Consider the following 23,563-nt stretch of genomic DNA (forward strand, 5'->3'; position numbering starts at 1 on the left):
CTTTTCCACATTTGTTTAAAGATCGAAAGAGGAGCTGGAGAGATGGCTCAATGGTGAAAAGCATTGGCTTCTTTTCCAAAAGAATGGGGTTCCATTATTAGCACACACATGATGCCCCAACCATATATAACCACAATCCCAAGGCACAGAATATCCTCTCTGGCATCCCAGGGCACCAGGCACATATGTAGTACATTAACATACATGCAGACAAAATACTCGTACAAATAAATAGTAAATAATTTTAAAATCAAGGAACTTAAAGTTTTATAGCTATGATTGAACCCTAGGTAAATATTGAAGCAATTATGTTTATAAAGTTTGGGATTCTTTTATTTGGCTTTGTGGGGAGAGGGTTGATGTTGTTGCTTTTGTTTGGTTTGGTTTGGTTTTTGAGAAAAGGTCTCTACATAGACCTGGTTGTCCTGGAACTCACTACATAGACCAGGCTAGCCTAGAACTCAAGAGATCTGTCTGCTTTTCCCAAGTGCTGGGATTAAAGGCATGTGCCACAACACCCAATCTGGAATTGTTTTTAATCTGTCTATTTTATGTTTTGGAACTTGATGTAAAGCTTAGTTTAGGGGTAGAGAAGCATTTAGCTCCTAGAAAGAAGTTTGAACACCAGTGTTTCAAGCTTTGATTTTGGCTTCCCTTTACCATAGCTTAACTCTCTCTCTCTCTCTCTCTCTCTCTCTCTCTCTCTCTCTCTCTCTCTCTCTCTCTCTCTCTCTCTCTCTGTGTGTGTGTGTGTGTGTGAAAGAGAGAGAGCCCTTTACCATAGCTTAACTGTGTGTGTGTGTGTGTGTGTGTGAGAGAGAGAGAGAGAGAGAGAGACAGAGAGACAGAGAGACAGAGAGAGACAGAGAGAGAGCGCGCTTTTAATGCTGACATCCTTACCGAATGACCTGTGTCCCCAACAGTCAGGCCATTACCAGGTGTGTGGCAAGAGGGACACAGAATTCCACTGAGGAAATCTAGAGCTGGCCTGGCCATTCTACCGGTGGCCTATTCACCCCTGGACTCCTGTTCCTCTCCTTCTTGGGACTAGACTTTGTTCCGAGGCACTCCAAGCCTCACACTCACCTGGGTCCTTCCTCATTGGAACCTCCTGTCCACGGTCTGGGCCTCTCTTTCTGGCTACACTTTGTCCTTTAAGCCTACCTGCCCTGCCCCCCACACTTAAACTCTTCTGACCTTAACACCTGTTGGGGGTGCAGGATTCACGAGACCCCCCTGCCTGGCTTGGGGAACAGAGAACTTGGTTCCTGGAATCTTAGCACCCTCTTAGAACATCTCTAACCTGTCCCCAAGCTACATGGGCTTGCATTCAATCTGCAGGGCCCTTGTCTTTACAGGCGACTCTAGTCTAAAGTCTAGTCAAGTACTTTTTCCTTCTCTACTACTTCCCACCTACCCTCTGACCTGTCATGGATCCCACTTGTCACCTCTGCCTTCAAAGGGGAATCCCGTATATTCCATAGAAAGAGTAATGCTCTTTATCCATTGGCTCCATAAGGCCTGTCTGGATCCTTACTTTTAAAGCCAATTCATTTGCTTCGCCTAGTCTGACTCCTCTGCACATTTGACCAGAATGTGTGCTCCAGTCGCCTCGCTGAGCGATTTAGAACACAGCCAAGTGATCCTGGGCCAGCCTCTGGATTTCCCGATACTCAACAGTACCCTGGGCATCAGGGCACATGCTTTTTAATCCCAGCCCTGGGGAGGCAGAGGCAGGCTGATTCCTGCGAGTTCCAGGCCAGCTGTCTCAAACTGCTGCAAAACAAACAACAATCCAAACAAAAACCGGAAGCTGAGAAACTGGGCAGAGGCCTTCGAAGTAACACAGTGCCCTGTGTGCGTATTTCTCAGCCCCTTGTCAGGGTTTGAACTTGTCCCAGAGGGAATCACTATGGGCTTCCACTGTCAGGCCCATTCCACAAATGTCCCATGTCACACTTGCAGAACCTGAGTGAGCACAGGGTGGCCCGCAGAGACTGACAGTGAATGCCTGACCAGGTAGTAAATCCTGTGGAAGTTGTCTGATCTAAACAGCTAGTACTTGCTGCAGTGACCTCACACCTTGATTTTCCAGGGTTTGGCAAGTCTGCTGAGAATCCTCGAGGCAAGAATAAACCAGCTATGCACCATTTGTATTCTCTGCTGACAGTTCAAATCTTTCTTTCTCTTTTTTAAAGATTTTTTATTTATTTTATGTATATAAGTACACTGTAGCTGTCTTTGGACACACCAGAAGAGGGCATCAGATCTTATTACAGATGGTTGTGAGCCTCCATGTGGTTGCTGAGATTTGAACACAGGACCTCTGGAAGAGCAAGCAGTGCTCTAACCTCTGAGCCATCTCTGCAGCCCCAGTTCAAATCTTTCTTAACCCCCCACCTACAACAACACACAGACAGATCATATTTGAACAAGCTAGTTGACAACTCTTTGTGTTTTGATTTGATTTCTTTGATTCATCAGCTAGAGACTTAAAAAATGGGTTTGAAATAATTTTTTTGGCTTGTTGTCTTATTTTTTAAAAGATTAAAATCCTAACCATTTATTTTGTTTTAAAAAAACTTTGAGATTATAATATAATGACAGCATTCTCCCTTTTCTCTCCTTCCACAGCGCTGTGTCCCTCCTCTTTCTAGGACAGGTTCATGGCCCCATTTTCATTGTTATTTTAGGTATGTGTGTGTGTGTGTGTGTGTGTGTGTGTGTGATGTATGTATGTATGTATGTATGTATGTATATGTATGTGTGTGTGTGTGTGTGTGTGTGTGTGATGTATGTATGTATGTATGTATGTATGTGTGTGTGTGTGTGTGTGTGTATATATTCTAAATGTAACTTTCTAAGTCCATATAATGTCACCTGTTTGTATGTTTGCAGGGTTGACTGTTTGGCATTGGATAATCGGCTGATGTACTTTTCCCTGGGGAATCTTCTCTTTTTTACAAAACCGAACCTGCTTTTCTTCCTTTATGAGAAAGAGCCCAGTAGCCCTTGGGGGTTTCTAACCACTGTTGTCTATATTTGGCATGGCTCTGAGTTCAGGAGACTCAGCTGAAATCTAGGAAGGAGGCTGGAATGTGCAGTCAGCCAGCTAGAAGCCCTTCGCCCAGACAACTGGGCAGGAGCGTGGGCTTAGCTGGGTGTGAGACTGTTGACCTGAGACACGCAGAGTGAGTGTGCTGTCAGATCCCAGTTACCCTGAGGGTTCTTACACTCTTGTTACTCGGTGAGCAGCTAGAGGCTGTGCTCAGTTTGGAATACGTATGCAGCTCAGTATCTATAGCAACAGGACAGAACATGCATTTGATTGATGCAAGCGAAGGCCATGTTGCTTTACAACTTAAGTCCTGTCTCAGGGAAGTGAGTTGACTTCTGCCAAAGGTCCTCTGGAATCTTGTCGCACATGACCAATATGAGCTTAACTTCCTTGCTGAATGCAGCACCAGCTCAGAAGGTGTGATCCTCAGCAGTTTAAAAACCCTCAGAGAAAGAAGGAAGCAATGCCGCCATTCTAGTTTAGATTTTGCTTTGAGAGCCCAGTTTTTGCAAAGAAAGCATTATTTTCAGAAGAGACGCATGGGTGATACCAGGTGTGGTTTTATATACAGCTCTGTCCTCACGGGCTCCTTTCAGTATTAGCTTCCAGGGTAAACCAAGGACAAATGGCAGGAGTGTGTGTGTGTGTGTGTGTGTGTGTGTGTGTGTGTGTGTGTGTGTGTGTGTTAGGAACACTACAGTTGTTTTTGTAGAGCAAAGACTATCTCTGATGCAGGGTGCATGAGCCTAGGCTTGAGGCTTGTTCTCAGGAAATAAGAGGTTTTCCTACATTATTCAAAGGACTTCTCAGCTGCCCAATGTCCTGCTCTGGCTTCTAGGCTGGCAAGCCTCAAGCCTTTTTGATTGAGCACTCCAAGGGCTTGAGGCTTTTTAAAGTCTTTGATTCTGTTAAGGAGCCTGGGGCTGCACGCTTCCCTAGTTTGTAAGGTAATGGTGGGATTTTGCTTTCCTCATTCAGCAGTGAGAGACTTTCCAATAGTGGGTTCTGGGCCTTGTGAAACAGGATGGAGAATCAGACATCTGACATTGCTCTCTGATTATATAGAGAGGAGAAGGTCAGTGGCATTCTGAGAGGGGAGTTTGGGGATACTCCTCTGCCTAATAAAGTTCTGTAGCCAGCCAGGCCTGATTGAATACCTTCTGTTTGCCGAGTCTGGTTCCTTCCCAAGAATACCCAGGAGAGGATGGCATAGTCCCTCCCTAGGCAGCTCTGGTGTTTTGAATGAGAACAGCTTCCATGGGTGCATATGCTTGAACGCTTGGTTCTCACTTGGTGGAACTGTTTGGGGAGAATTAGGAGGTGTGGCCTTGTTGGAGAAGGTGTATCACTGGGGATCAGCTTTGATGTTCTCAAAAACCCATGCCATTCAAAGTGAGCTCTTTGCCTGGCCCTTGTGGGTCAATATGTGAGCTCTCAGCTCCTGCCCAGGTCCTTGCCTGCCTCCTGCTGCCATGTTCCCTGCCATCACGGTCATGGACTCACCCTCTGAAACTCTAAGCACCAAATAAACTCATCTATAAGCTGCCTTGGTTGTGGTGTCTTACTAGAGTAATAGAACATTAACTAAGGCAGAAGACCTCTGTCTAGTCTTGTCTAGTCTTGTGGGGTGGTGGAGAGAGGAAGATTTCTTAATGGACACATGACAGAACTCTAAGGCAGATAAATTATATGCTTGGGACAGTCTTGAGTACACACTAAAAATTCATGTTACTTATTTTTCATTATAACAACCATCTGAACAGATGTGATCACCATGTGCTTACCACCCATTTATGTAATTAACTAAGGTCTCTCCCCTCACTTCTCACACCTGTGAAGAGATGACTGTGCCCTCCAATAGTGCAAACTCACAGCCAGGAATGTGTAAATGGGTTCCAAGCAGGAAGTGCCTGGCCCAGCTGCTCCCCAAGGTCCTGACCTGTCCACTAAGCTGGTGTTTTGTTTCTAGAGAGAAACCACCTAGGTTCTTGTTCTTCTGGTTCTTTGTGTGTGAGAGACATGCATGGGTACTTCATTCCCACTTCTGCTTGAAACTCACCAGGTTCTCCTTAGCCTCAGTTCTCTAGGCTAAATGGCCTGATTTCCTTTGCTCATTGGCCTTTGTAAGGTCTCCATGCAAGGATGAAGAAGACCAATCACTGCTCAGGGGCTAGTTACCTTCGCTTCTGGTCCAAGTATGCTGATACAGGAGAGTAAGGGAATTAACTGTGTCACTCACTGTTGAGAAGAGCAGGATGTTGACGGTGACCTTCTTTAGTGGGATCAACTGTCCTGCTCGTTAGAATCCCCTGGGTTTAAAATCCTTTCAGCCAAGCCCAGACAAGTAAAACTTCTGGAGGCTGGCCCAAGTGGCAGGCTTTCCAAGGTGCATTCCAGTGTGTAGATAGGCTCAAGTGGTTGACTTAGGATACCTTCCTTGTTCTACACAAGGACACAGTCCAAGGCCCAGGGATCGATGCCTAGTTCGTCTCAGCCTGGTCCTCACTTGGGTCCTGAATTTCCAGTCCTTGAGCGGTGCTCACTACCTTGCCTTGTCTTTCTTAGAAAGCCACTGAGCCACAGTGGCCACACATGGATTCTGCCTTCCTTCTCTCTCAGGCTCTGTTGGGCAAGAAGAAGACAGAGCCGTCACTAGGAAGCCTTCCAGAATGGTCAGACCATGGGGCCCACTTGCCCCTGGACAGTTACTTTGGATAGATGGCAGCCCTAGAATGGGAGCAATATCTCTCTTATGCCTAAGATGCTTTAAGGATGCTGGCCCTGGGTCCTTCTCTTCCAGACCCTGTTATCTACAGTGTAGTTCTCTTCTACCCTCAGCTGCTTCCTCTTAAGCCCTCAATGGATGCAAATAGATTTATTAGAACCTGGCCGTTCCTGTCAGTGCCTTCCCTGTAGATGAGCTGTGAGTGTGTGATCAGGAGTAGAGTAACGTGGTTCCTGTAGGTGTATTCAGATGTGTAGATACACTGTCACAGGTCACAGCTCATTTTCTGCGCAGAGTCTGGTATTCAGTGTGCTGTGAGTAAGGCCTTCAGGAAGCTGGCTAGCACAAAGACACTAAGTGTGACCCACACTGAGGTTGATGCAGCTGGCATGGTCGGCCCTTGCTGTAGTTATTACACAAGAAGAGGACCTATAGGTGCATGCTTAGTCATAACCACAGCGCTCTGCCTGCACCTTGCTGCTCTGTGACAGCATATCTGCCGTTGGTAAAGCAGCGTCCTATTTTGATCCAAGGCTAAATATTCTTTAAGTCATTAAAGTACGTAAAGAGCTCTGCTGGCCAGCGGTGCCTGTGATAAAGGGATGCTCCAGTAATGAGCTTAGCCTAGGAGAAAACGCAGAGCTGCTGCCCTCAGCTACCTCATCCACACAGACTTCCAGAGGAGAGAAGGCGAGGGAAAAGCTGTTACTACGGTTCTTGGAAGGATCCAGCACGCCAGGGGCTGGAGATGGGCACTGTCACCAGCTCCAATGGCAAACAGTTCCCCATCTTAGGGAGCCCAGACTGGCTTGTTGCTGGTTTGTCATGGTGCTGTGTTACCGTTTGTAATAGAGGCTGGTAGTACTTGTTTCTAGGTTGTGTATCTCTATCTCAAAGGATATTCATAAATGAGGGGGCCATGCCCACTGATTTAAAGGGACAGGTAAGCATTCAGGTTTGAGATTTTTCTTTCCCCTTTAAAGAATCAACGCCTTATGAGTTTCTGAATGCTTATATATCTCTGATTCTGTTTCTGTATGTGTGTGTGTGTGTCTGTCTGTTTTAGTTATATTGCTATAACAAACTGCCAGAGGCTAGATGGCTTATAAATAAATGAAATTTGTTTTCTCACAGAGGAGGCTGGCGGCCTGTAATTTAGTCTGCTAACGTGGGGTTCAGATTAATGAGTCCTATTCCAGGTTACAGACAGCTGACTTTCTCATGTGCTTTCTTGAGGCACCACTCCATTCCTGGGGGTTCCTCCTGGTGACCTAGTTGCCTCCCAGAGATTCACTTTCTAATACCATGTCATTGAGTGTTAGACTTTCATATGAGCCGTGGGGATGGGGAGCAGAAAATTTTAATCCACATAATGTGCGTGCACTCTGTTTAGCTCATGAGAAAAGTATCCAGTGTGCTGATCTAAAAGGGAAAAAAATGCAAGTTCTTATAACAGTATAGAAGATGTATCTAACTCAACGTGTTCCAAGCATGTTGTTTTTCCCTTAGTGGGAGAACTGAGCTGGGTGTAGCTTTTCCACAGGAGGGCCGCTGGGATCTGCATTTTTGTGGATCAGCTGGGCTTTGTAGGGCGAGCAACCAGAAAGTGGTGGTGGAGCCTGAGACAGTGGGGCAGCTCCTGAGTTTCAGTGGCATTTGGCCACTCTTCTTTCTGCCTCATGAAAGAACCGGGTCAAGCACGGGCCAGGCCAATAGTCAGACTTGCTAAGGGCAGAGGGTACCTTCAGGGAGGAGCCTGGGCTGTGTCTGCTCCTGAGTCTTCATCCCAAATGCTGTTCTACGACACAGGGCTCAGAGCATTGCTGGATGGGTTGAGAATTCTGGTGTCTGTGACTTACATCGTGTGTGGCTGTGCTGTGTCTAGCAGCTGTCTAGGTGTGCGCCCCTTTTATTATATTTTATTTCTAGCTTACAGGCTTGGCGTGGCGCCAGAGATCTACCACTCTTCCACTGATGCGATGCAGTGAGGCGGGCATGGAGGTGGAGTGGGCACCAGTTTTATAGGTGATGAGAGTACCAGCAAGTGTCTCTGCTTTTCAGGGAACCCCGTTGAAGACAAGTGTGGATTTATACACACATACTCGGAGCCATAGCTGCAGGATGCTGTCAGAGGTTTCTGCAAGCTGAGCTCCTAGAGTCAGTGTTTGCACGTTCCAATGATGAATTGGCTACCTCTAAAATAATTTCTGTACCTTGGGTTCCCAAGTCTGCATTTCTGTCAGCCATGGCTGACTGCTGATGACCTGGTCACATTTTGTGGATAGAAGTTCAGTGTTACTTAACCACATGATGAAGCCATGGGGCCTATTTGTCACCAAGATAGTGAGGGTCACCTTAGGAAATTAGTTAATGCAATTGGCAAATGAAGAGCTGAGACAACTTAAGCTAAAAAGGTTTATAAAGAAAACACTGGATGTACCATGTGGGAGAGGCGTCTTTGATTATTCCATTAGCAAGCACCGCAGGCCATGTGCCCAGAGGGCATGACTTCTTGTCCTAGTAAGACACCTTTGCCTGAGGAACAGCACCCAAGGTTGTCCTTCACATGTATGCATCTACATACATGTGTGGACAGACACAGGTGCATCCACATACATGTGTGGGCAGACACAGGTGCATCTACATACATGTATGGACAGACACAGGTGCATCTACATACATGTGTGGGCAGACACAGGTGCATCTACATACATGTATGGACAGACACAGGTGCATCCACATACATGTGTGGGCAGACACAGGTGCATCTACATACATGTATGGACAGACACAGGTGCATCTACATACATGTATGGGGAGACACAGGTGCATCCACATACATGTGTGGACAGACAGAGGTGCACCCACATACATGTGTGGACAGACACAGGTGCATCCACATACATGTGTGGGCAGACACAGGTGCATCCACATACATGTGTGGGCAGACACAGGTGCATCCACATACATGTGTGGGCAGACACAGGTGCATCCACATACATGTGTGGGCAGACACAGGTGCATCTACATACATGTGTGGGCAGACACAGGTGCATCCACATACATGTGTGGACAGACACAGGTGCATCCACATACATGTGTGGGCAGACACAGGTGCATCCACATACATGTGTGGGCAGACACAGGTGCATCCACATACATGTGTGGGCAGACACAGGTGCATCCACATACATGTGTGGACAGACACAGGTGCATCCACATACATGTGTGGGCAGACACAGGTGCATCCACATACATGTGTGGGCAGACACAGGTGCATCCACATACATGTGTGGGCAGACACAGGTGCATCTACATACATGTATGGACAGACACAGGTGCATCCACATACATGTGTGGGCAGACACAGGTGCATCTACATACATGTGTGGGCAGACACAGGTGCATCCACATGCATGTGTGGGCAGACACTGGTGCATCCACATACATGTGTGGGCAGACACAGGTGCATCCACATACATGTGTGGGCAGACACAGGTGCATCCACATACATGTGTGGACAGACACAGGTGCATCCACATACATGTGTGGGCAGACACAGGTGCATCTACATACATGTGTGGGCAGACACAGGTGCATCCACATGCATGTGTGGGCAGACACAGACACATAATTGATTATTGTTCCACTCAGGAAGAGAAGGAACCATGGGACACAATTGAATATCTATCATTGCTAAGTTAACAAATCTTCCCTTCTTCCTCGAATCCCTGGCTGCCAAGTGGTCCTCATTTAGATAGATTTATTTAAAGTTACCGCCAACCTTTCCTGGCTGTATCTTACCAGATATTTTGAGTTAACTAGGACTGGTTCTTATTTCAGCCTGGCAAAAGAAGCTGGATTGAGGGGTTTGGGAGGTGGAGTCAGTTCTTCAGCAACTGAGAAAAGTTATTGTTCTGCGTGAACGTGTTGAATAGCCACTGGCTCTGGCCTCTGAGGATTGTCCTCAAAGAATCATTTGTTTCAGGGCCTCTGGAAGTCTTTTTAAATAGTATTCTAGTGATCTTGAAGTTTTTAATGATCAGATTTGAGGGCAGGAGGAGAGAGCTCAGGATAAAGCCCTTGCCAGGCAAACAAGAGGACCTGAGCATCCGTGCCACAAGCTGGGCAGGCTGCACGTGCCTGTGATCCAGGCGCTCGTGAGGCGGAGACAAGAAGCTCCCCAGAGCCCTGGCCAGCCAGCATGGCCGGGTCCATGCATGCAGCCACGTACACACAAGATGATAAAATGTGCCTTCAAAATTCAACATCCGTCAGTTACTAGGGTCAGATGGTGAATATTTGAATTAACGCCATCACTGATGCTCAGGAAATAGCAGTATCCCAGTGATCCTGTGTGTTTTAAGCAGCATTGTTTTCTGTCGTGTGGAGGCCGCTGGAGCTTGGAACTGGTGCAGTCACCACAGAGGCCGTGTCGCTGAGGGGTGTGGTCAAGATACAGACAAGCAAGATGGGCCTGGCATTACTGAAGGCGGCTATTCAAGTTTGTTGTGTTTTAATTCTATTATTATGATGATGTGGGGGGTAGAGTAGGTACATATGTACCACCAAGGACACTTGGCTCTTAAGAGGACACATTTTTGGAGCCCATTCTCCCATCAGGGCGGAAGTTGTTGAGCCTACCAAGCCATCCCACCGCCCCCTTCTTCCTTTTCACACCTCGTTTATTATCTGAGATCCGTTATAAATGGCACCGTTTCCCCCTTCCCCATCTTTTCCTCAAAACCCTCCCATACAGCCCTCCCTGCTTGCTTTCCAAGTCGTGGTCTGCTTCTTCATTAATGTTGTTTCATGCATATATGTGTATGTACATACATCTATATTCCTAAACACAAATAGAGCCTGCTTGGTCTATTCCGTGTTATGTATATGTGCATGTTTTCTGGGCTGTCTACTTGGTCTTGGATACCAATCTCTGTGCTTGTCTCTTGGGAAGATGTTTCTCCCACCCTCTGCATCCTTTAGTTGCCTGTGGTTCTTCCTGTAGGTAGGGTTGAAGCCTCCCCACCCCACACACAGATGTGTGGGAGTTGTGCTTGCTCAGCTCTCTACGTGGCAGTCCTGAAGTGAGACTGGGTGGAGTGCCTGACATTTCAGTCTGCCTCACAGCAGACTCCCTGTCCCCTCCCCCACACTTCCCCCTGAGCCTTAGTGTGGGGTGTTTTTGTATTCACTGAGACTGGGCTCCACAGCTCTGCATTCTGATTGGTTGTGACTGTCTGCAGTGATTTCTGTCTGAGGCAAAGAGAAGTTTTCGTGAAGAGGTGTGAGAGCCACACTTCGGTAAGGATAAGTACTGGTGTTTAGAGTGTGGTTGGGGATTATAGTTTTTTTCCGAATAGTTACAGATTTGCACAGTTGTTTGATCCATTTTATTGTACACTATTAACCTCTAATTTTTGGTCTCTGTAGACGGCGCCTCATCTCCCAGAGATCATCTTTGGAGACCCTGGAAGATATTGAAGAGAATGCCCCTCTCCGGAGGTAAGTTCTCCCTGTTAGTACATAGATGAATTCTTGGTCTTTCTGAACATTTGATTCCCAAGGACAAAGAATCCTCAGTGTGGAACCCCAGCCCTGAAGACATGAGAAACCTAGGACACACCCCACTAATATTCTGGAGCAGGTCAGCCTGCCTGCAGATTTGGTGGCTGTTTTTCTTGTGGTTGGTACCAGGAAGCCAATGTCAAGCGAGGCATCTGGCCATGTCACAACCCCAGCCAACCTTTGCATCTTAAAAGTGGCTGTTTATGGAAGCAGGGCCCATATTAACCCTGGTATTACACAGCACTTAAGATCTTAGGCCTCACTCTCAGCAGGGAAAGCAACCAAATCTCCTTAGGAGGTGACCATGACATCACTCCCTAGCTAGGTTGCTGGGGCAACCTGGTGAAGATCATTGCAAAAGCTCCCTTGGGTTTGAAAGCATTCTATTCCATTTTCCCTACTGGATTAGAAAAGTGCTGGCCAGGCACATTTTTGGGATGACAGCGAGTGCCTGAGACTGGCAGGTTTCCCTCTCCTAGTCCCGCCCTCTGTTGGCCTACCTCTGTGCAGAGGTCCAGCCAGGCTTTCCTTGTTATGGAGAAAACGCGTCTCCCTGCAGCTTCAAGCAGGCAAGGGAGAGGGGTGTAGTTCAGACCTTTGAAAGCAAGAGGAGACAGATGTTTGGGCTTCTCAAGGGCTATGAGGCAGACAGCAGACAAGAAGGCCCATGGGAGGCTGGAAGCTCCCGTAGACTGGCACCAGCCCTTCCTGAACCTGCACTTGTGCCCCATCCGCTTGGCTGCCCCGCCTCCCCTCCCCCCACCCCCCATCCTGCCCCAAGCCTGGGAAGTGCCACTGTGTAGGGCCGAATGTTATCCTGAGAGGATTCCTAGACAGTCTGAGAAGCAGGTGTCAGGTGACTGACATCATCAGGAAGGGCAGGGTTGGACAGGCTGGTCTCTACTTTTGAAGTCTGTCCTGAAAGCCCCAAAGGACATGCTCTGTGAGGCCATTTCCCCATAGGCGCCACACATCAGTTCCATTAAAGCAAAAGGCAGGGAAATGGCATTACTCCAAGTCATTTGAGTGTGGAGGAAGAAAAACAATGCTTTCAGGTGGCAAGAAATGGTTTTGGCCTTAGAGCAGTAAGGTCACCTGTACCAGAGCCTCCCCTGCCCCTCCACCCCTGTACCCGAGCCTCCCCTGCCCCCTCCACCCCTGTACCAGAGCCTCCCCTGCCCCTCCACCCCTGTACCCGAGCCTCCCCTGCCCCCTCCACCCCTGTACCAGAGCCTCCCCTGCCCCCTCCACCCCTGTACCCGAGCCTCCCCTGCCCCCTCCACCCCTGTACCAGAGCCTCCCCTGCCCCCTCTACCCCTGTACCTGAGCCTCCCCTGCCCCCTCTACCCCTGTACCCGAGCCTCCCCTGCCCCCTCCATCCCTGTTCCCTAGCCTCCCCTGCCCCCTCCACCCCTGTTCCCTAGCCTCCCCTGCCCCCTCCACCCCTGTACCCTAGCCTCCCCTGACCCTCCACCCCTGTTCCCTAGCCTCCCCTGCCCCTCCACCCCTGTACCCTAGCCTCCCCTGCCCCTCCACCCCTGTACCCGAGCCTCCCCTGCCCCCTCCACCCCTGTACCCTAGCCTCCCCTGCCCCCCTTCACCCCTTTTCCCTAGCCTCCCCTGCCCCTCCACCCCTGTACCTGAGCCTCCCCTGCCCCCTCCACCCCTGTACCCTAGCCTCCCCTGCCCCCCTTCACCCCTGTTCCCTAGCCTCCCCTGCCCCTCCACCCCTGTACCTGAGCCTCCCCTGCCCCCTCCACCCCGTCCCCCACCTGCAGCAGACAGGGACAGCCTGCAAGGACAGTGGGCATGAGGGTAACTTTCAGGTGCGTTCAGAGCCAGTGTTTAGAGGTGTGTGGCAACCAGGGGTTGGAGACAGAGCTGACTTGTCCCCAGGAAGTTTGGGGGCTGAGGGAGACTTAGGTGCCTTGTTACCCCTGCAGCCTCCTCTTAGAATTTATCCAGAAGGGAAGCTAATTCTGCTCCAACTGACTTCTCCCAAATCTTGGTTACAGAGCATAGTCCTGAATTTCTAAGGAAACTTGTGTAAATGTAAACATCTAAAAGCAACCTTAGATCAAGGTAATTTTAGAAATCTTTATTTCTCCAAATAAACTTAAAGAATAAAAACAATAAATAAAACTAAAAAACAAAAAACCAAAAAAACCAACAGCAACTTCTTGGGCCAATGAGATGCGCATTGGGTGTGATCCCTGGGTTCAGATGGTAGTAGAAGAGGGAAGAGGGTACCTGTGGGCTGTCCTGGATCTCCACACTTGTGTGTGGCCCATGCGTGTCCCCATTAATCAGTGTGTATGTACGCAGAGACAAGCAAAACAGAGCAGCAACAACAAAGATGTCTGTATTTTCTTAGCAGTGAACCGCTGAAGGGTGCAGTGAGGAGAGTAGGGCTCACATAAGCCTGGTCTCTCCCACCCGCACGCCCGGGGAGCCCACGCGACACTGAAATGTCCTGGAAACTATGGGGATGGGAGGGCCTGAGCCTAGCTTGCTTTTAAGGTTAGCGTGTAAAGCAGTTGCCTCCAAGGTACCTATTAAAACATTAGCATTATTTAAGTGTATCCTCTTGGTCATATGGGGTGTGTGCTTTTGAGCGGATATTTACATGGTAATGTGGGCTTTGTGAGTTACTCCCTTGCCTAATCTGATGTCACTTGAGGCCCATATTCCAGTTTCCTTGGCGATTGTTGCTAACTGTGCTCCTAAAGCAAGTCTTCGACTCCCTGGTGTTTTGGTTGGATGCTTTTTTAAAAGCAGTGCAACCACAGCCTGCTGAGGTGAACCTCGGGTCAGTGGGGCACTTCTGCTACTCCGGCAGGCGCTGACATCCTGTCCATGTCTTTTTCTCACATGTCACCTGCGCACCAAGAACTGCAGCAATGAACTTCGAGGAGTTTGCCACCTGCCTGTGGTCACTGGCAGGACGTTAGGACATCCTTTCTAGGTCCGTGGAGCGGGCTTGACTGGCCTGCTGGGACCATGGCAGTGGGTGTTGCTATTGGAGTTTCCACTTTAGAATCATTATTTCTGCCACTCAGAGCCTGTGGCCCCTTTTCTGGCCTCCAGTTTACAAGGCAGCCCAAGGAATGAGGGTCCCTCTGTACCAGCAGGGGGTGGGGGCAGATAGGAGCAGCCCAGGTTTCCCCCTTTGTTCTATAACGACCTCCCTAAGTTGGGTGAAGGATCCAGGGCTTGTCCCACACGCTCCTGGGACTTACCTCCTGATGCGGTCTAGTAGCTCTTGGCCTGCTTTCTCTCAGACTGGCTAAAGCAAGCTCGGGTTTGGGGGTGGGGCAGTGAAGAGCCAGGGCCTACCCAGAACCCTCTTTGTGTTTATGCTTCAAGAATCCCTTTCTAAGCAGCAACTCCATGCTTCCAGAACCTTCTGATAGGATGGTAGCAATGTGTTTTATTAAACCAGGGATATGTTTTATAGATTGCGGTATGGTAGGGTGTGAGGGGTTGCTGAGGCATTCCCTCAACCTACTCCCCCAGGTACCAGCCGTACTTCAGTATAGAATGGAGTTCATTTGGGGACATGGGAAGGGGAGTTGAAAAGGAAGTAGAGGCAGGGAAAGAGAGGGGACAGAGAAGGACAGAGGGAGGAGAGGAGAGGCTAGAAACATGTAGAGAAGGGGCTAGGGAGGAGGAAGGGGAGAGATAAGGGGTGACAGAGTGAAGGGGGTTAGAGAGAGAAAAGGGACAGAATCAGAGAGGCTCAACAGTCCCTTTTTTAGCAGGCCAGGCCTACCTGGCTGTCGCTAGGTAACTATTGGGTGGAGCTTAGAAGGAATGCCTACAGTTTGGAACCTTCAGTAGATCTAAGCAGCCATTCTGGAATCACCATGGGGGCTGGGTTCTGGGTTCCAGTTCCTTGTTCCCCTTGAACCCCAGAACTAGGAAGTCTGAAGTCTATAGGGTAGGATGGTGCAAACTCCGCTTCTGCCTGTTCTTGATTCATTCCTTCAGGGGGAGCTCTGCAAGGCTTCTGAAGAAAAACAAAAAACCTTCCATTTAGAGCTGTGAATTCAGAGCCTTTAGTAAAAGCTGCTGTTTTGAAAAATGTAGGTACTTCCCCCTTCCTGCTCATAGCCTTGAGGTTTTCATATGACGCTATACATCTGTGCATAAGCACAGTCATTCCAGTGGTTACTTGGCAGTTGACGAAACACATGCATGTGTGTATATGGTCACAATCGTCACGGTTATTACCGACAAGGATGGAAGTGTTGGTAATATCTTCGTTGGGAGCCTTGAGGAACCTATAAGGCCAGGAGTCATAAATCGAGTTATACTAATTTCAGGGTTGAAGGCTGGGAGGAGGGTGGTCTTTGCCGAAGCTTCCAACCCCGCTGTGGGCAGGGAGGAGAAATGGGGCTTTCCTGCTCTGGACACACAACCCATGGAAGAACTTTACTAGTAAATATTACCAAAATACATATCTGCCTTGGCTTGGGCCTGCATTGGGTCATTTTAATAGGATTTGTTTTTTTAAAATATATTGTGATTTGCACTCTAAGAAAGGTTTCCAGGAAAGCTGGTGTCTGCTGGAAGGGTTGGTTAGGGTAGATGGGGATAAACCAGACCTGACCCCATCTGGAAATTGCCCTGTGGGGAGGGGTAAAGACTGGAATTGCCTTCCTTGTTCCCAGTTCAGCTCCCACATGTACCCCACCCCCTCCCACTAGAAATTCCTGTGGAGCCACCCCTCCACCACCACCACCCACCCCCTCCACAACCACCCCCACCTCCTCCACCCACTTGAAACAGAATTCAGATGCTGTCCCTCCCAGCGCTCAGCATGGCTTTGGGAGCGTGCACCGTGCTGTTCCAGACAAGGTTCCGGGCATCCGCATTCTATAGCAGAAGCCAAGTTAGGAAGGACTTAAGTAGGACAAAACTCTAGCCCCTTCGTGGTGGGATTTTCAGCTTTGGTTGTGGTGTCTGTGGGGCTGTTAGGTGGGATTTCCAGGCTAGTTCAGTATTTCCTGTGCCCTGTGGGCTTCCTTCATCTCGTGGTGGTGTGTGTGTGTGGGGTCCACAGGGCGATGCTATCTGCAAATTTAATTTATTTTTTTTTAATTCAGGTCACTTTGGTTCAATAGATGTTTACATATTAAAATTTATTCAGGAGCAATAAAACGAAACAGCAACTAGCTAGGTCCTGAATCTCATTCAGATTTACGCTGTGACATCCCGTCCCAAGTGGAGTCAGGAGTTGGGGCTGTTGTCCAGGATTTTCAGGCCAAGTTCCCACTGCAGAAGGAAAATGACTCAGAGTTGTTTTCAAATGGAATTTGCATGTTATCCCTCTTGCTCTAAATCTCTGGAGTTTACAACCTTCAGTTTCCTTCACCTGTGTTGATTTAGGGCATTTCTTTGGGATGACACCTCAGACTGCCTTCCTTGGGATCTGTTTAGGTTATATTGTTAAAGGACAATAGTTTTCATTAGCTAGCTTTTTAGACTCATAAAATGCTATCAGTGTTATCAAGGAATCTTTGGGTTTTTAAAGTTCATTAATACCTACTCCTCCCTCCCCTGCACCCACCCCTCTCTCCCCTGCACCCACCCCTCCCTCCCCTGCACCCACCCCTCTCCTGCACCCACCCCTCCCTCCCCTGTACCTACCCCTCTCCTGCACTCACCCCTCCCTTGCACCCACCCCTCCCCTGCACCCACCCCTCCCTCCCCTGCACCCACCCCTCTCCTGCACCCACCCCTCCCTCCCCTGTACCTACCCCTCTCCTGCACCCACCCCTCCCTTGCACCCACCCCTCCCTCCCCTGCACCCACCCCTCTCCTGCACCCACCCCTCCCTCCCCTGCACCCACCCCTCTCCTGCACCCACCCCTCCCTCTCCTGCACCCACCCCTCTCCTGCCTGCCACTGGACAACTGGCCACCTATCTGCTCATTCCTTCCTGTCTTTGTGTTGGAGATGTCCAAGTTATCCAGTGACAACTGATAGTATTTTTAAATGACTTTTGTTTGTTTGTTTGTTCATTTTCTTTTTTTGTCTTTCAGATGTCGAACACTCTCCGGTTCTCCCAGACCAAAGAATTTTAAGAAAATTCATTTTATCAAGAACATGCGACAGCATGATACCAGGAATGGCAGGTACCACTGCAGCGCAGCACTGCCCGGCTGCTGGGGGGGCGCGGGGGTGGGGTGGGGAAGGGTGACCAGGAAGGCAGGTACCATTCATTCTAGCACAGCGCTGACAGGGCCACTGGGAGGGAGGCCAGACTGAGCAGGGCTAAAATCTAAGCTTTTATAGCAGATACCACATTCCCAGACTTCTCTGGAATCACCCAAAGGAATCTGGAGAATCCGTGTTCTAAAGGCCTCGGGAGAGGCTCGGAGCAGCAATGTTTTTGATAGGGCGCAGTACATTTTAAAGAGAACAGTGTCCAGAGAAACAGTTGCTTTCCTGCTTTGTTGGGTTTGTTCTCGTTCACCAGCTCCGTCTGGGCTGGGCAGTAATGCCAGATATGAGCCTGAATTTGGCTTTGGCTGTGGAGTAGGTGATTCTTTAGGAGGCTATATCTGGACGTTGGCTGTTTCTGGGCTGACGTCTACTGGAAAACCTCCATTCATTCACTAAATAACAGTTACGGTTGAGAGTGTACAACCTCAGTATTAAGCCTTCTGCAGAGGACAAGTAGATTGGAGTAGTTGTCAGCCTGTAGTCCAATGGCCGAAGTCCACTGATACTCCCCCAACCCCAGACCCTTAGGGATGGCTCCTCTTACTGACTTGCCGTCCCAGATCAGAGGGCCAGGACCACCTCATTTGATACGATTTCTAGAAGGCTGCATGGTCCCACTAACACTCCAGTTCTTACAAAATGAAATTGCTAAACATGCTCTCAGAGAGAGGATCATTAAAGCCCAGAGTTCCTGTGATTCTGAGGGTAGAAAATACATTTTACATCTTGTGGAACAGCACTAAGGAGTAGGTTTTTAAAGGCCTACTTTCTAAGGCTTATGCCTATTTTGTTAGCCTTCTCAGGGAAGGAGCGTACTTTGATAACACCTATAGTAGTTTCTGAACAGCACAACTGGGGTACCTTCTGCAGACTTAGCATGGATTCTCCCACGCCCTTTGCCAGCCGATGCTCACCTATGACTGGGAACTTTGTCTTCACCAACACTCCCTGTCATTCAATGTGCCACATTCATTCTGCCACCGTTTCTGTTTTCTTTGAGCCTGTTCTGGTGCCATTTTTAGTTTTTTCCTGTTATTTTTTTCAACCATAACATAAACACAGAAACGCTACAATTCCCCTCAAAAAGTTAATGGCAAAGCCAGAGACGAGTCTAATTAAAAGGATTCCACTTTCAGTCCTGACCATCCAAGCACAGCATCAGAGATTTCTAACGTACAACGTGGAGCTGCCTCCCTCTATACCCTACCTAGGACCTGCAGTAGCATTTGCAGGCCAGGGAGGCTGCGGGGTGAGAAGTTCTGAGAGTGAGGTGTGATGAGCCAGTTCCAGGAGACTCAGCGTCCCTGAAGATCTGGGACAGGTGACAAAGGTGGAGCACAGGAAAAGGCCACTGAGGTTCCCTTCCTCCCTGGGATTTATCAGTAAGGGTGGGTGGATTGTCCTTATGTGAAACAAAACTGGAAAGGAATGTAGGCGGGAAACTGGATTTCTGAGGTAGGAGAGGGAAACTGGTTGGGGGTTGAGGAGTGGGAGGAGGTGGGCTGGCCCGTCAGAAAGCAGAGCAGCACCGTCGCCTGACAGCACAGTGGGTTGGCTGGACCCAGACTCTGAGGTATTGGTCAGGGCCGCCGTGCGTGGTGGCAGGGCGTGTGCCTGCTCACTGCTGCGCACGCTTCCCGGACCTGGTGATTCCCATAAGTGCATAGCCTAGTAGCTCAGTCTACGGTGCAACCTGGGCCCTTGCTCATAACACGAAGCTACAATAGGTATGAAACATAATTTTGAAATAGAAATGAGAGAAAGGCATCCCAAAACTGAGAACTGTATATAATGAGCCGGCACTGTAACAAGCATAGAGCCTGAACTGGCCTCAGAACAGCATCCCTCCGTGACCCCCGAGAGCCTCGCTGGCCTGTGAGGTGGTAGGATAGAAGCATGAAGTTACCACGATGGTTCACATTTGAATTCTGGTCAATTCTGTGAGAGGTTTTTGTGTGAAGAAAGGTGCAGAGGAAACAGCTGAGCCTCTTCTGCAACTGGGCCAGCTACAAAGGACTGTCTCCTGACACAGGCCACAGGCCTACCTCTGAGAGGAGAGTAAGCCGGGAGCCCTCACCTTACCCTGCAGGTGCTTATCCCTGGAAGGTGGGCGAACTGTGAGGAAACATATTGTTCTAGATCTTTCTTACACAAGAAGCAGGTTTGTGCCCCAGCCCTGGGGAAAGGGGGTCATTTTGAGTTTATAGTTGGAAGAAAAAGTGGGTCCCAGACTAAAGTCCTCTTGTGGTAAGGATTATGTTACCAAGGAGTCGGTAAAGTTGCAGCTATCACGTGGTGGGACTGGGTGCTTTCTGAGTGCCAGGCTTGAAGAGCTGAAGGGTTTGTTTCATGAACTCAAACTCAACAGGCAACCCAGGATGGCTGCATACAGCTTAATGTCAGCATCCAGGAGGCAGAGGCAGGTAGATGCATCTCTGAGTTCCAGGCCAGCCAGGCGACAAGACCTCAAACCCCAAGAACTTCCATAGCTAGCTGAATGTGGTGATGCATGCCTGTAATCTCAGCGTTTTGGGAGGGAGGGTGAGAGATTCACAAGTTTAAGGACACTCCTCAGGCTGTAGGAATGTGCAGAAATCCCTGTTTAAACAAACAGACAGAAAACCAAAGCTGTGAATATGGTTTCCGGTACAGCGTTTACCTAGCATACACAAGGCCCAGAGTTTGATGCTGAACACTGGAGAAAAAAATATTAACCCCCATTATTTGTCGAACACAAGAGCCTTTTGAATGAGTTGTAGTCATCAGCTCTAGAAGTCAAGGAATGAAAATAATCAGAAATCCAAATAATCAGGGGTGGGCTGGAGCTTAGAGCTAGAGCGCTTGCCTAACAGGTGTGACCACTGGGTCCATCCCCAATACTGAAAAAGAAAGAAAGCAGAAAGTAACCCAAAAATGACTTTATGTGGAAGCCATCCCTCTCTTGTTTGCAATAAACAGAATAATGTCTGGCCACTAGGGTGTCTGTCCCCTACCTCCACAGCTCCATCACAGACAGACAGACAGACAGACGGCTCCATCACAGGAGGCTTTGACATTGCTCTAACAGGTGATGACTTTACAATCAAAGTCCTTGAAGGTGGAAGAGAGAAGCAGGATGATGAGGTGTGACATTCATGTGCTTTGATTGGCTTTGGAGGTAGAAAGGGGCCAAAAGTCAACAGCTAAAAAGATCATCAAACCATCAAAGCCTCCCTCCTCAGCCTCCAGAGGAAGCCAGCTCAGTGATACCCGCAGATGCTATAGTGTTGTGACCGAGGAATCGAAGACAATAAATGTGTGTTGCTGTAAGCCACTAGCAGTTACCAAGGGCGCCAGAAGAAGAATGCACTGGCTAATCCCAGTTAGAGCAAACACTGAAGGGGAGGAGGCGGAGTTACACACAGCCAGGGTCTGACTGTAGAGTTCATTGTCTTCACCTCGGGAATGGTGGGAGCTGGCGGTCCAGGCACCACACCACAGCAGGTCACAGCAGAGTGGGTAGAAAGTCACAGCCACCCTAGCCATTTCAGTGACTGCCAGGTTCAGTGAGGACCCTGCTCAAAAGATAAGGTGAGGAGTGACTGAGACAGACAGCCTCTGGCCTCCACAGGTGAACACACAACACAGGAACCAAGAAGAAAAGCAGGGGAAGGAGGAGGAGGGACTCTGGGGCTCTTGGTCATGGTAGATGGGACTGTGAAGTGGTCTCCTTGCCATGGGAAGCAAACACAAGCTGCTCAAAGCAGCAGCTCACCAAGGAGTAGTAATAGACAGCAAGGTGTATCCTTAGTGGAACCAGAGAGGATCCGAGCAGGCATGCATACACCAGTACAGCTTTCTCCACGGGAAGCGAGAACTGGAAAGCAGCAGTCCAGGGAAGAATAGGAAAGCAACCAGGGTTATACACAGAGGGTGCCATCCAGCCCTAATGCTGAGGCGAACCGGCACACAGTGACCCTTAAGCTGTGCCGTGAACAGGTTAAGCCAGACACAAACGTCAGATGCTGTAGTACCACATTTATATGAAATATGCAATGGATCATGAGAAACAGAAAACAGATGAGCTTAGTGAGGGTCCCAGGGAGAGGACACAGGGTTTGGGGTGATGGAGAAGCTGTGAATGGTGATGTGGGCACACACGGTGACTGGGTCCAGTCACCCCAAGGTGCGCTGACAAAGTGTCTAATCACATGTTTTATGTTTTACATTTCTTTGCTAAAATAAAGCACTGTCAATAGGGACAGGGCTTTAAAAGCCATTCTCAGAAGAAGGGAAGGGATCACAAACATGTCAGTGGGGTTGACGGCACAAGGTCAGCCAAGGTCAACCACTTCAGGTAGAACTGGGAAGCACAGAAACGAAGCAGCGTGCCAGCCACAGTAGTCCTCGCTCACACTGCACAGACTTTTAAAAGGAGTTGTACCTTCAGGACTAGATCCTGAGGACGGAAAGAATTAACAATATGAAGTGATCTCCGGTCAGCACACCACGAAAACTTTTTAAGTTCTAAGCCCAATGCCAGGCAAACGCTGCCTTAAAGTCAGAAGGAGTCTGTGGCAGAGGGTAAATTTTAATTATCAACCCGACAAGCCTTGGGCTGCTTGCTGGCAGAGATGAGGAACAGATGGGGTGGGGGTGGGGGTGGGGTAAGAAGAGAGGTTGGCCATCCACGTGAGTTCACCAAGAAGTCTTGTTAAATTAGCTTCATTTCCTCATTGATGGAATAACTAGGTTAGTAAATTAAGAGACTGTTTTAGACATTACATTTCTTGATTTCAGCAAAATGTTAGTCTGTTCTTCATTAAGCAGATCCCAGGGGGTGGGATGGGAGGAGGGCTGGGTGGTAGAGCCTGATGCTGGGCAGTGCCTACGGGCTGCTAGCTGATCCCCTCAGCCAGAGAGGACCAGAGTAGGGGGCGTAGTCCCCGCTGTGCAAAACAGAGGATGTCTGGTATATTTGGGAACCGAGGTATGATTGCTTCATCAGCCGGAAGCGCTGGGCCCAGTTCACTGAGATCAAATTTATCAAGAATAGACGCAATTTGGACCGACCATCAGTTATGGGACAGAGGGGATGTCATGTAAAGAGGCTTACTTAGCATTAAGATGGCCAGAATGTAGGCTTAAGCACAGCGTAGGCTCAGTTAGCTTGCCCTGGTGGAGAGCTAGTCCCGAGACATGCATGGCTTTTGTACCCAGTTACAGTCACATTGTGAATGCCATGAGTGTCATGTACAGCATGACACCTTCCTGGTCACCTACCTGGAAGAAGTCACGTGCCGGGATTACAGGTGTACTCAGAGGGTTCGGCTTGCTTACCCTGTTCTTACGTGTTTACTTAAACTATTTTTTCCTCAGTCCTTGGTCACTGACTAATCATTAAGAGTAAATGTATAATAAACATGAACGTCTGAATCAATTCCTGGACCTATGTAAAATTCATGTTTGGTTGCTCCTAGCTGTACTCCCAGCTTTGGGGGAGAGATGGGGCACCCAGAGACCTCCCTGACTGGCAGCCTATCACAACAGAGGACCTCTGGTACAGCAAGATACCCTTTAATCCTCAAGGGAATAAAGCCAAGAGTGCTATTGACAGTTTCTGTTCTTAGCATATACATTCTGTGTTCATATGTGCGCACATGCACACCACACACACACACACACACATACACACACACACATACCACACACACACACCACACACACACACACCACACACACATATACACACACATACACACACACACCACACACACATACACACACACACACAAAGAATGAGGGTTCAGTGGAGATCCTTCCCGCTCTCCGTCACGACTTGCTCTCTAAGAGTGTAGAATTTTTCACCTCCCACACTCCCGTCTATAGAGTTTTACAGCCAGGTGATCACACGGAAGCCCCCCACACACACACACTGTTCTAGCTAGCAGGTTATGACTACGTGGCATGCAGTGGTGGAAGGGTCCCTTCAGCACCTCCTG

General features: G+C 48.9%; 1 protein-coding gene across 1 annotated transcript in view; it reads left to right on the forward strand.

Moving 5' to 3' along the window:
* The window catches only part of CABLES1 (Cdk5 and Abl enzyme substrate 1), a 99,053-nt gene that overhangs the window by 33,442 nt on the left and 42,048 nt on the right, over nt 1-23,563 (forward strand). Inside the window, exons 2-3 of the mRNA XM_080919963.1 lie at nt 11,217-11,288; nt 17,399-17,491. Of these exons, the coding sequence (XP_080776089.1) occupies nt 11,217-11,288; nt 17,399-17,491 (165 nt within the window). The remainder of the gene's footprint in view (nt 1-11,216; nt 11,289-17,398; nt 17,492-23,563) is intronic.

This window comes from Micromys minutus, assembly GCF_963924665.1.
Source record: "Micromys minutus genome assembly, chromosome: 8".
NCBI lineage: Eukaryota > Metazoa > Chordata > Mammalia > Rodentia > Muridae > Micromys > Micromys minutus.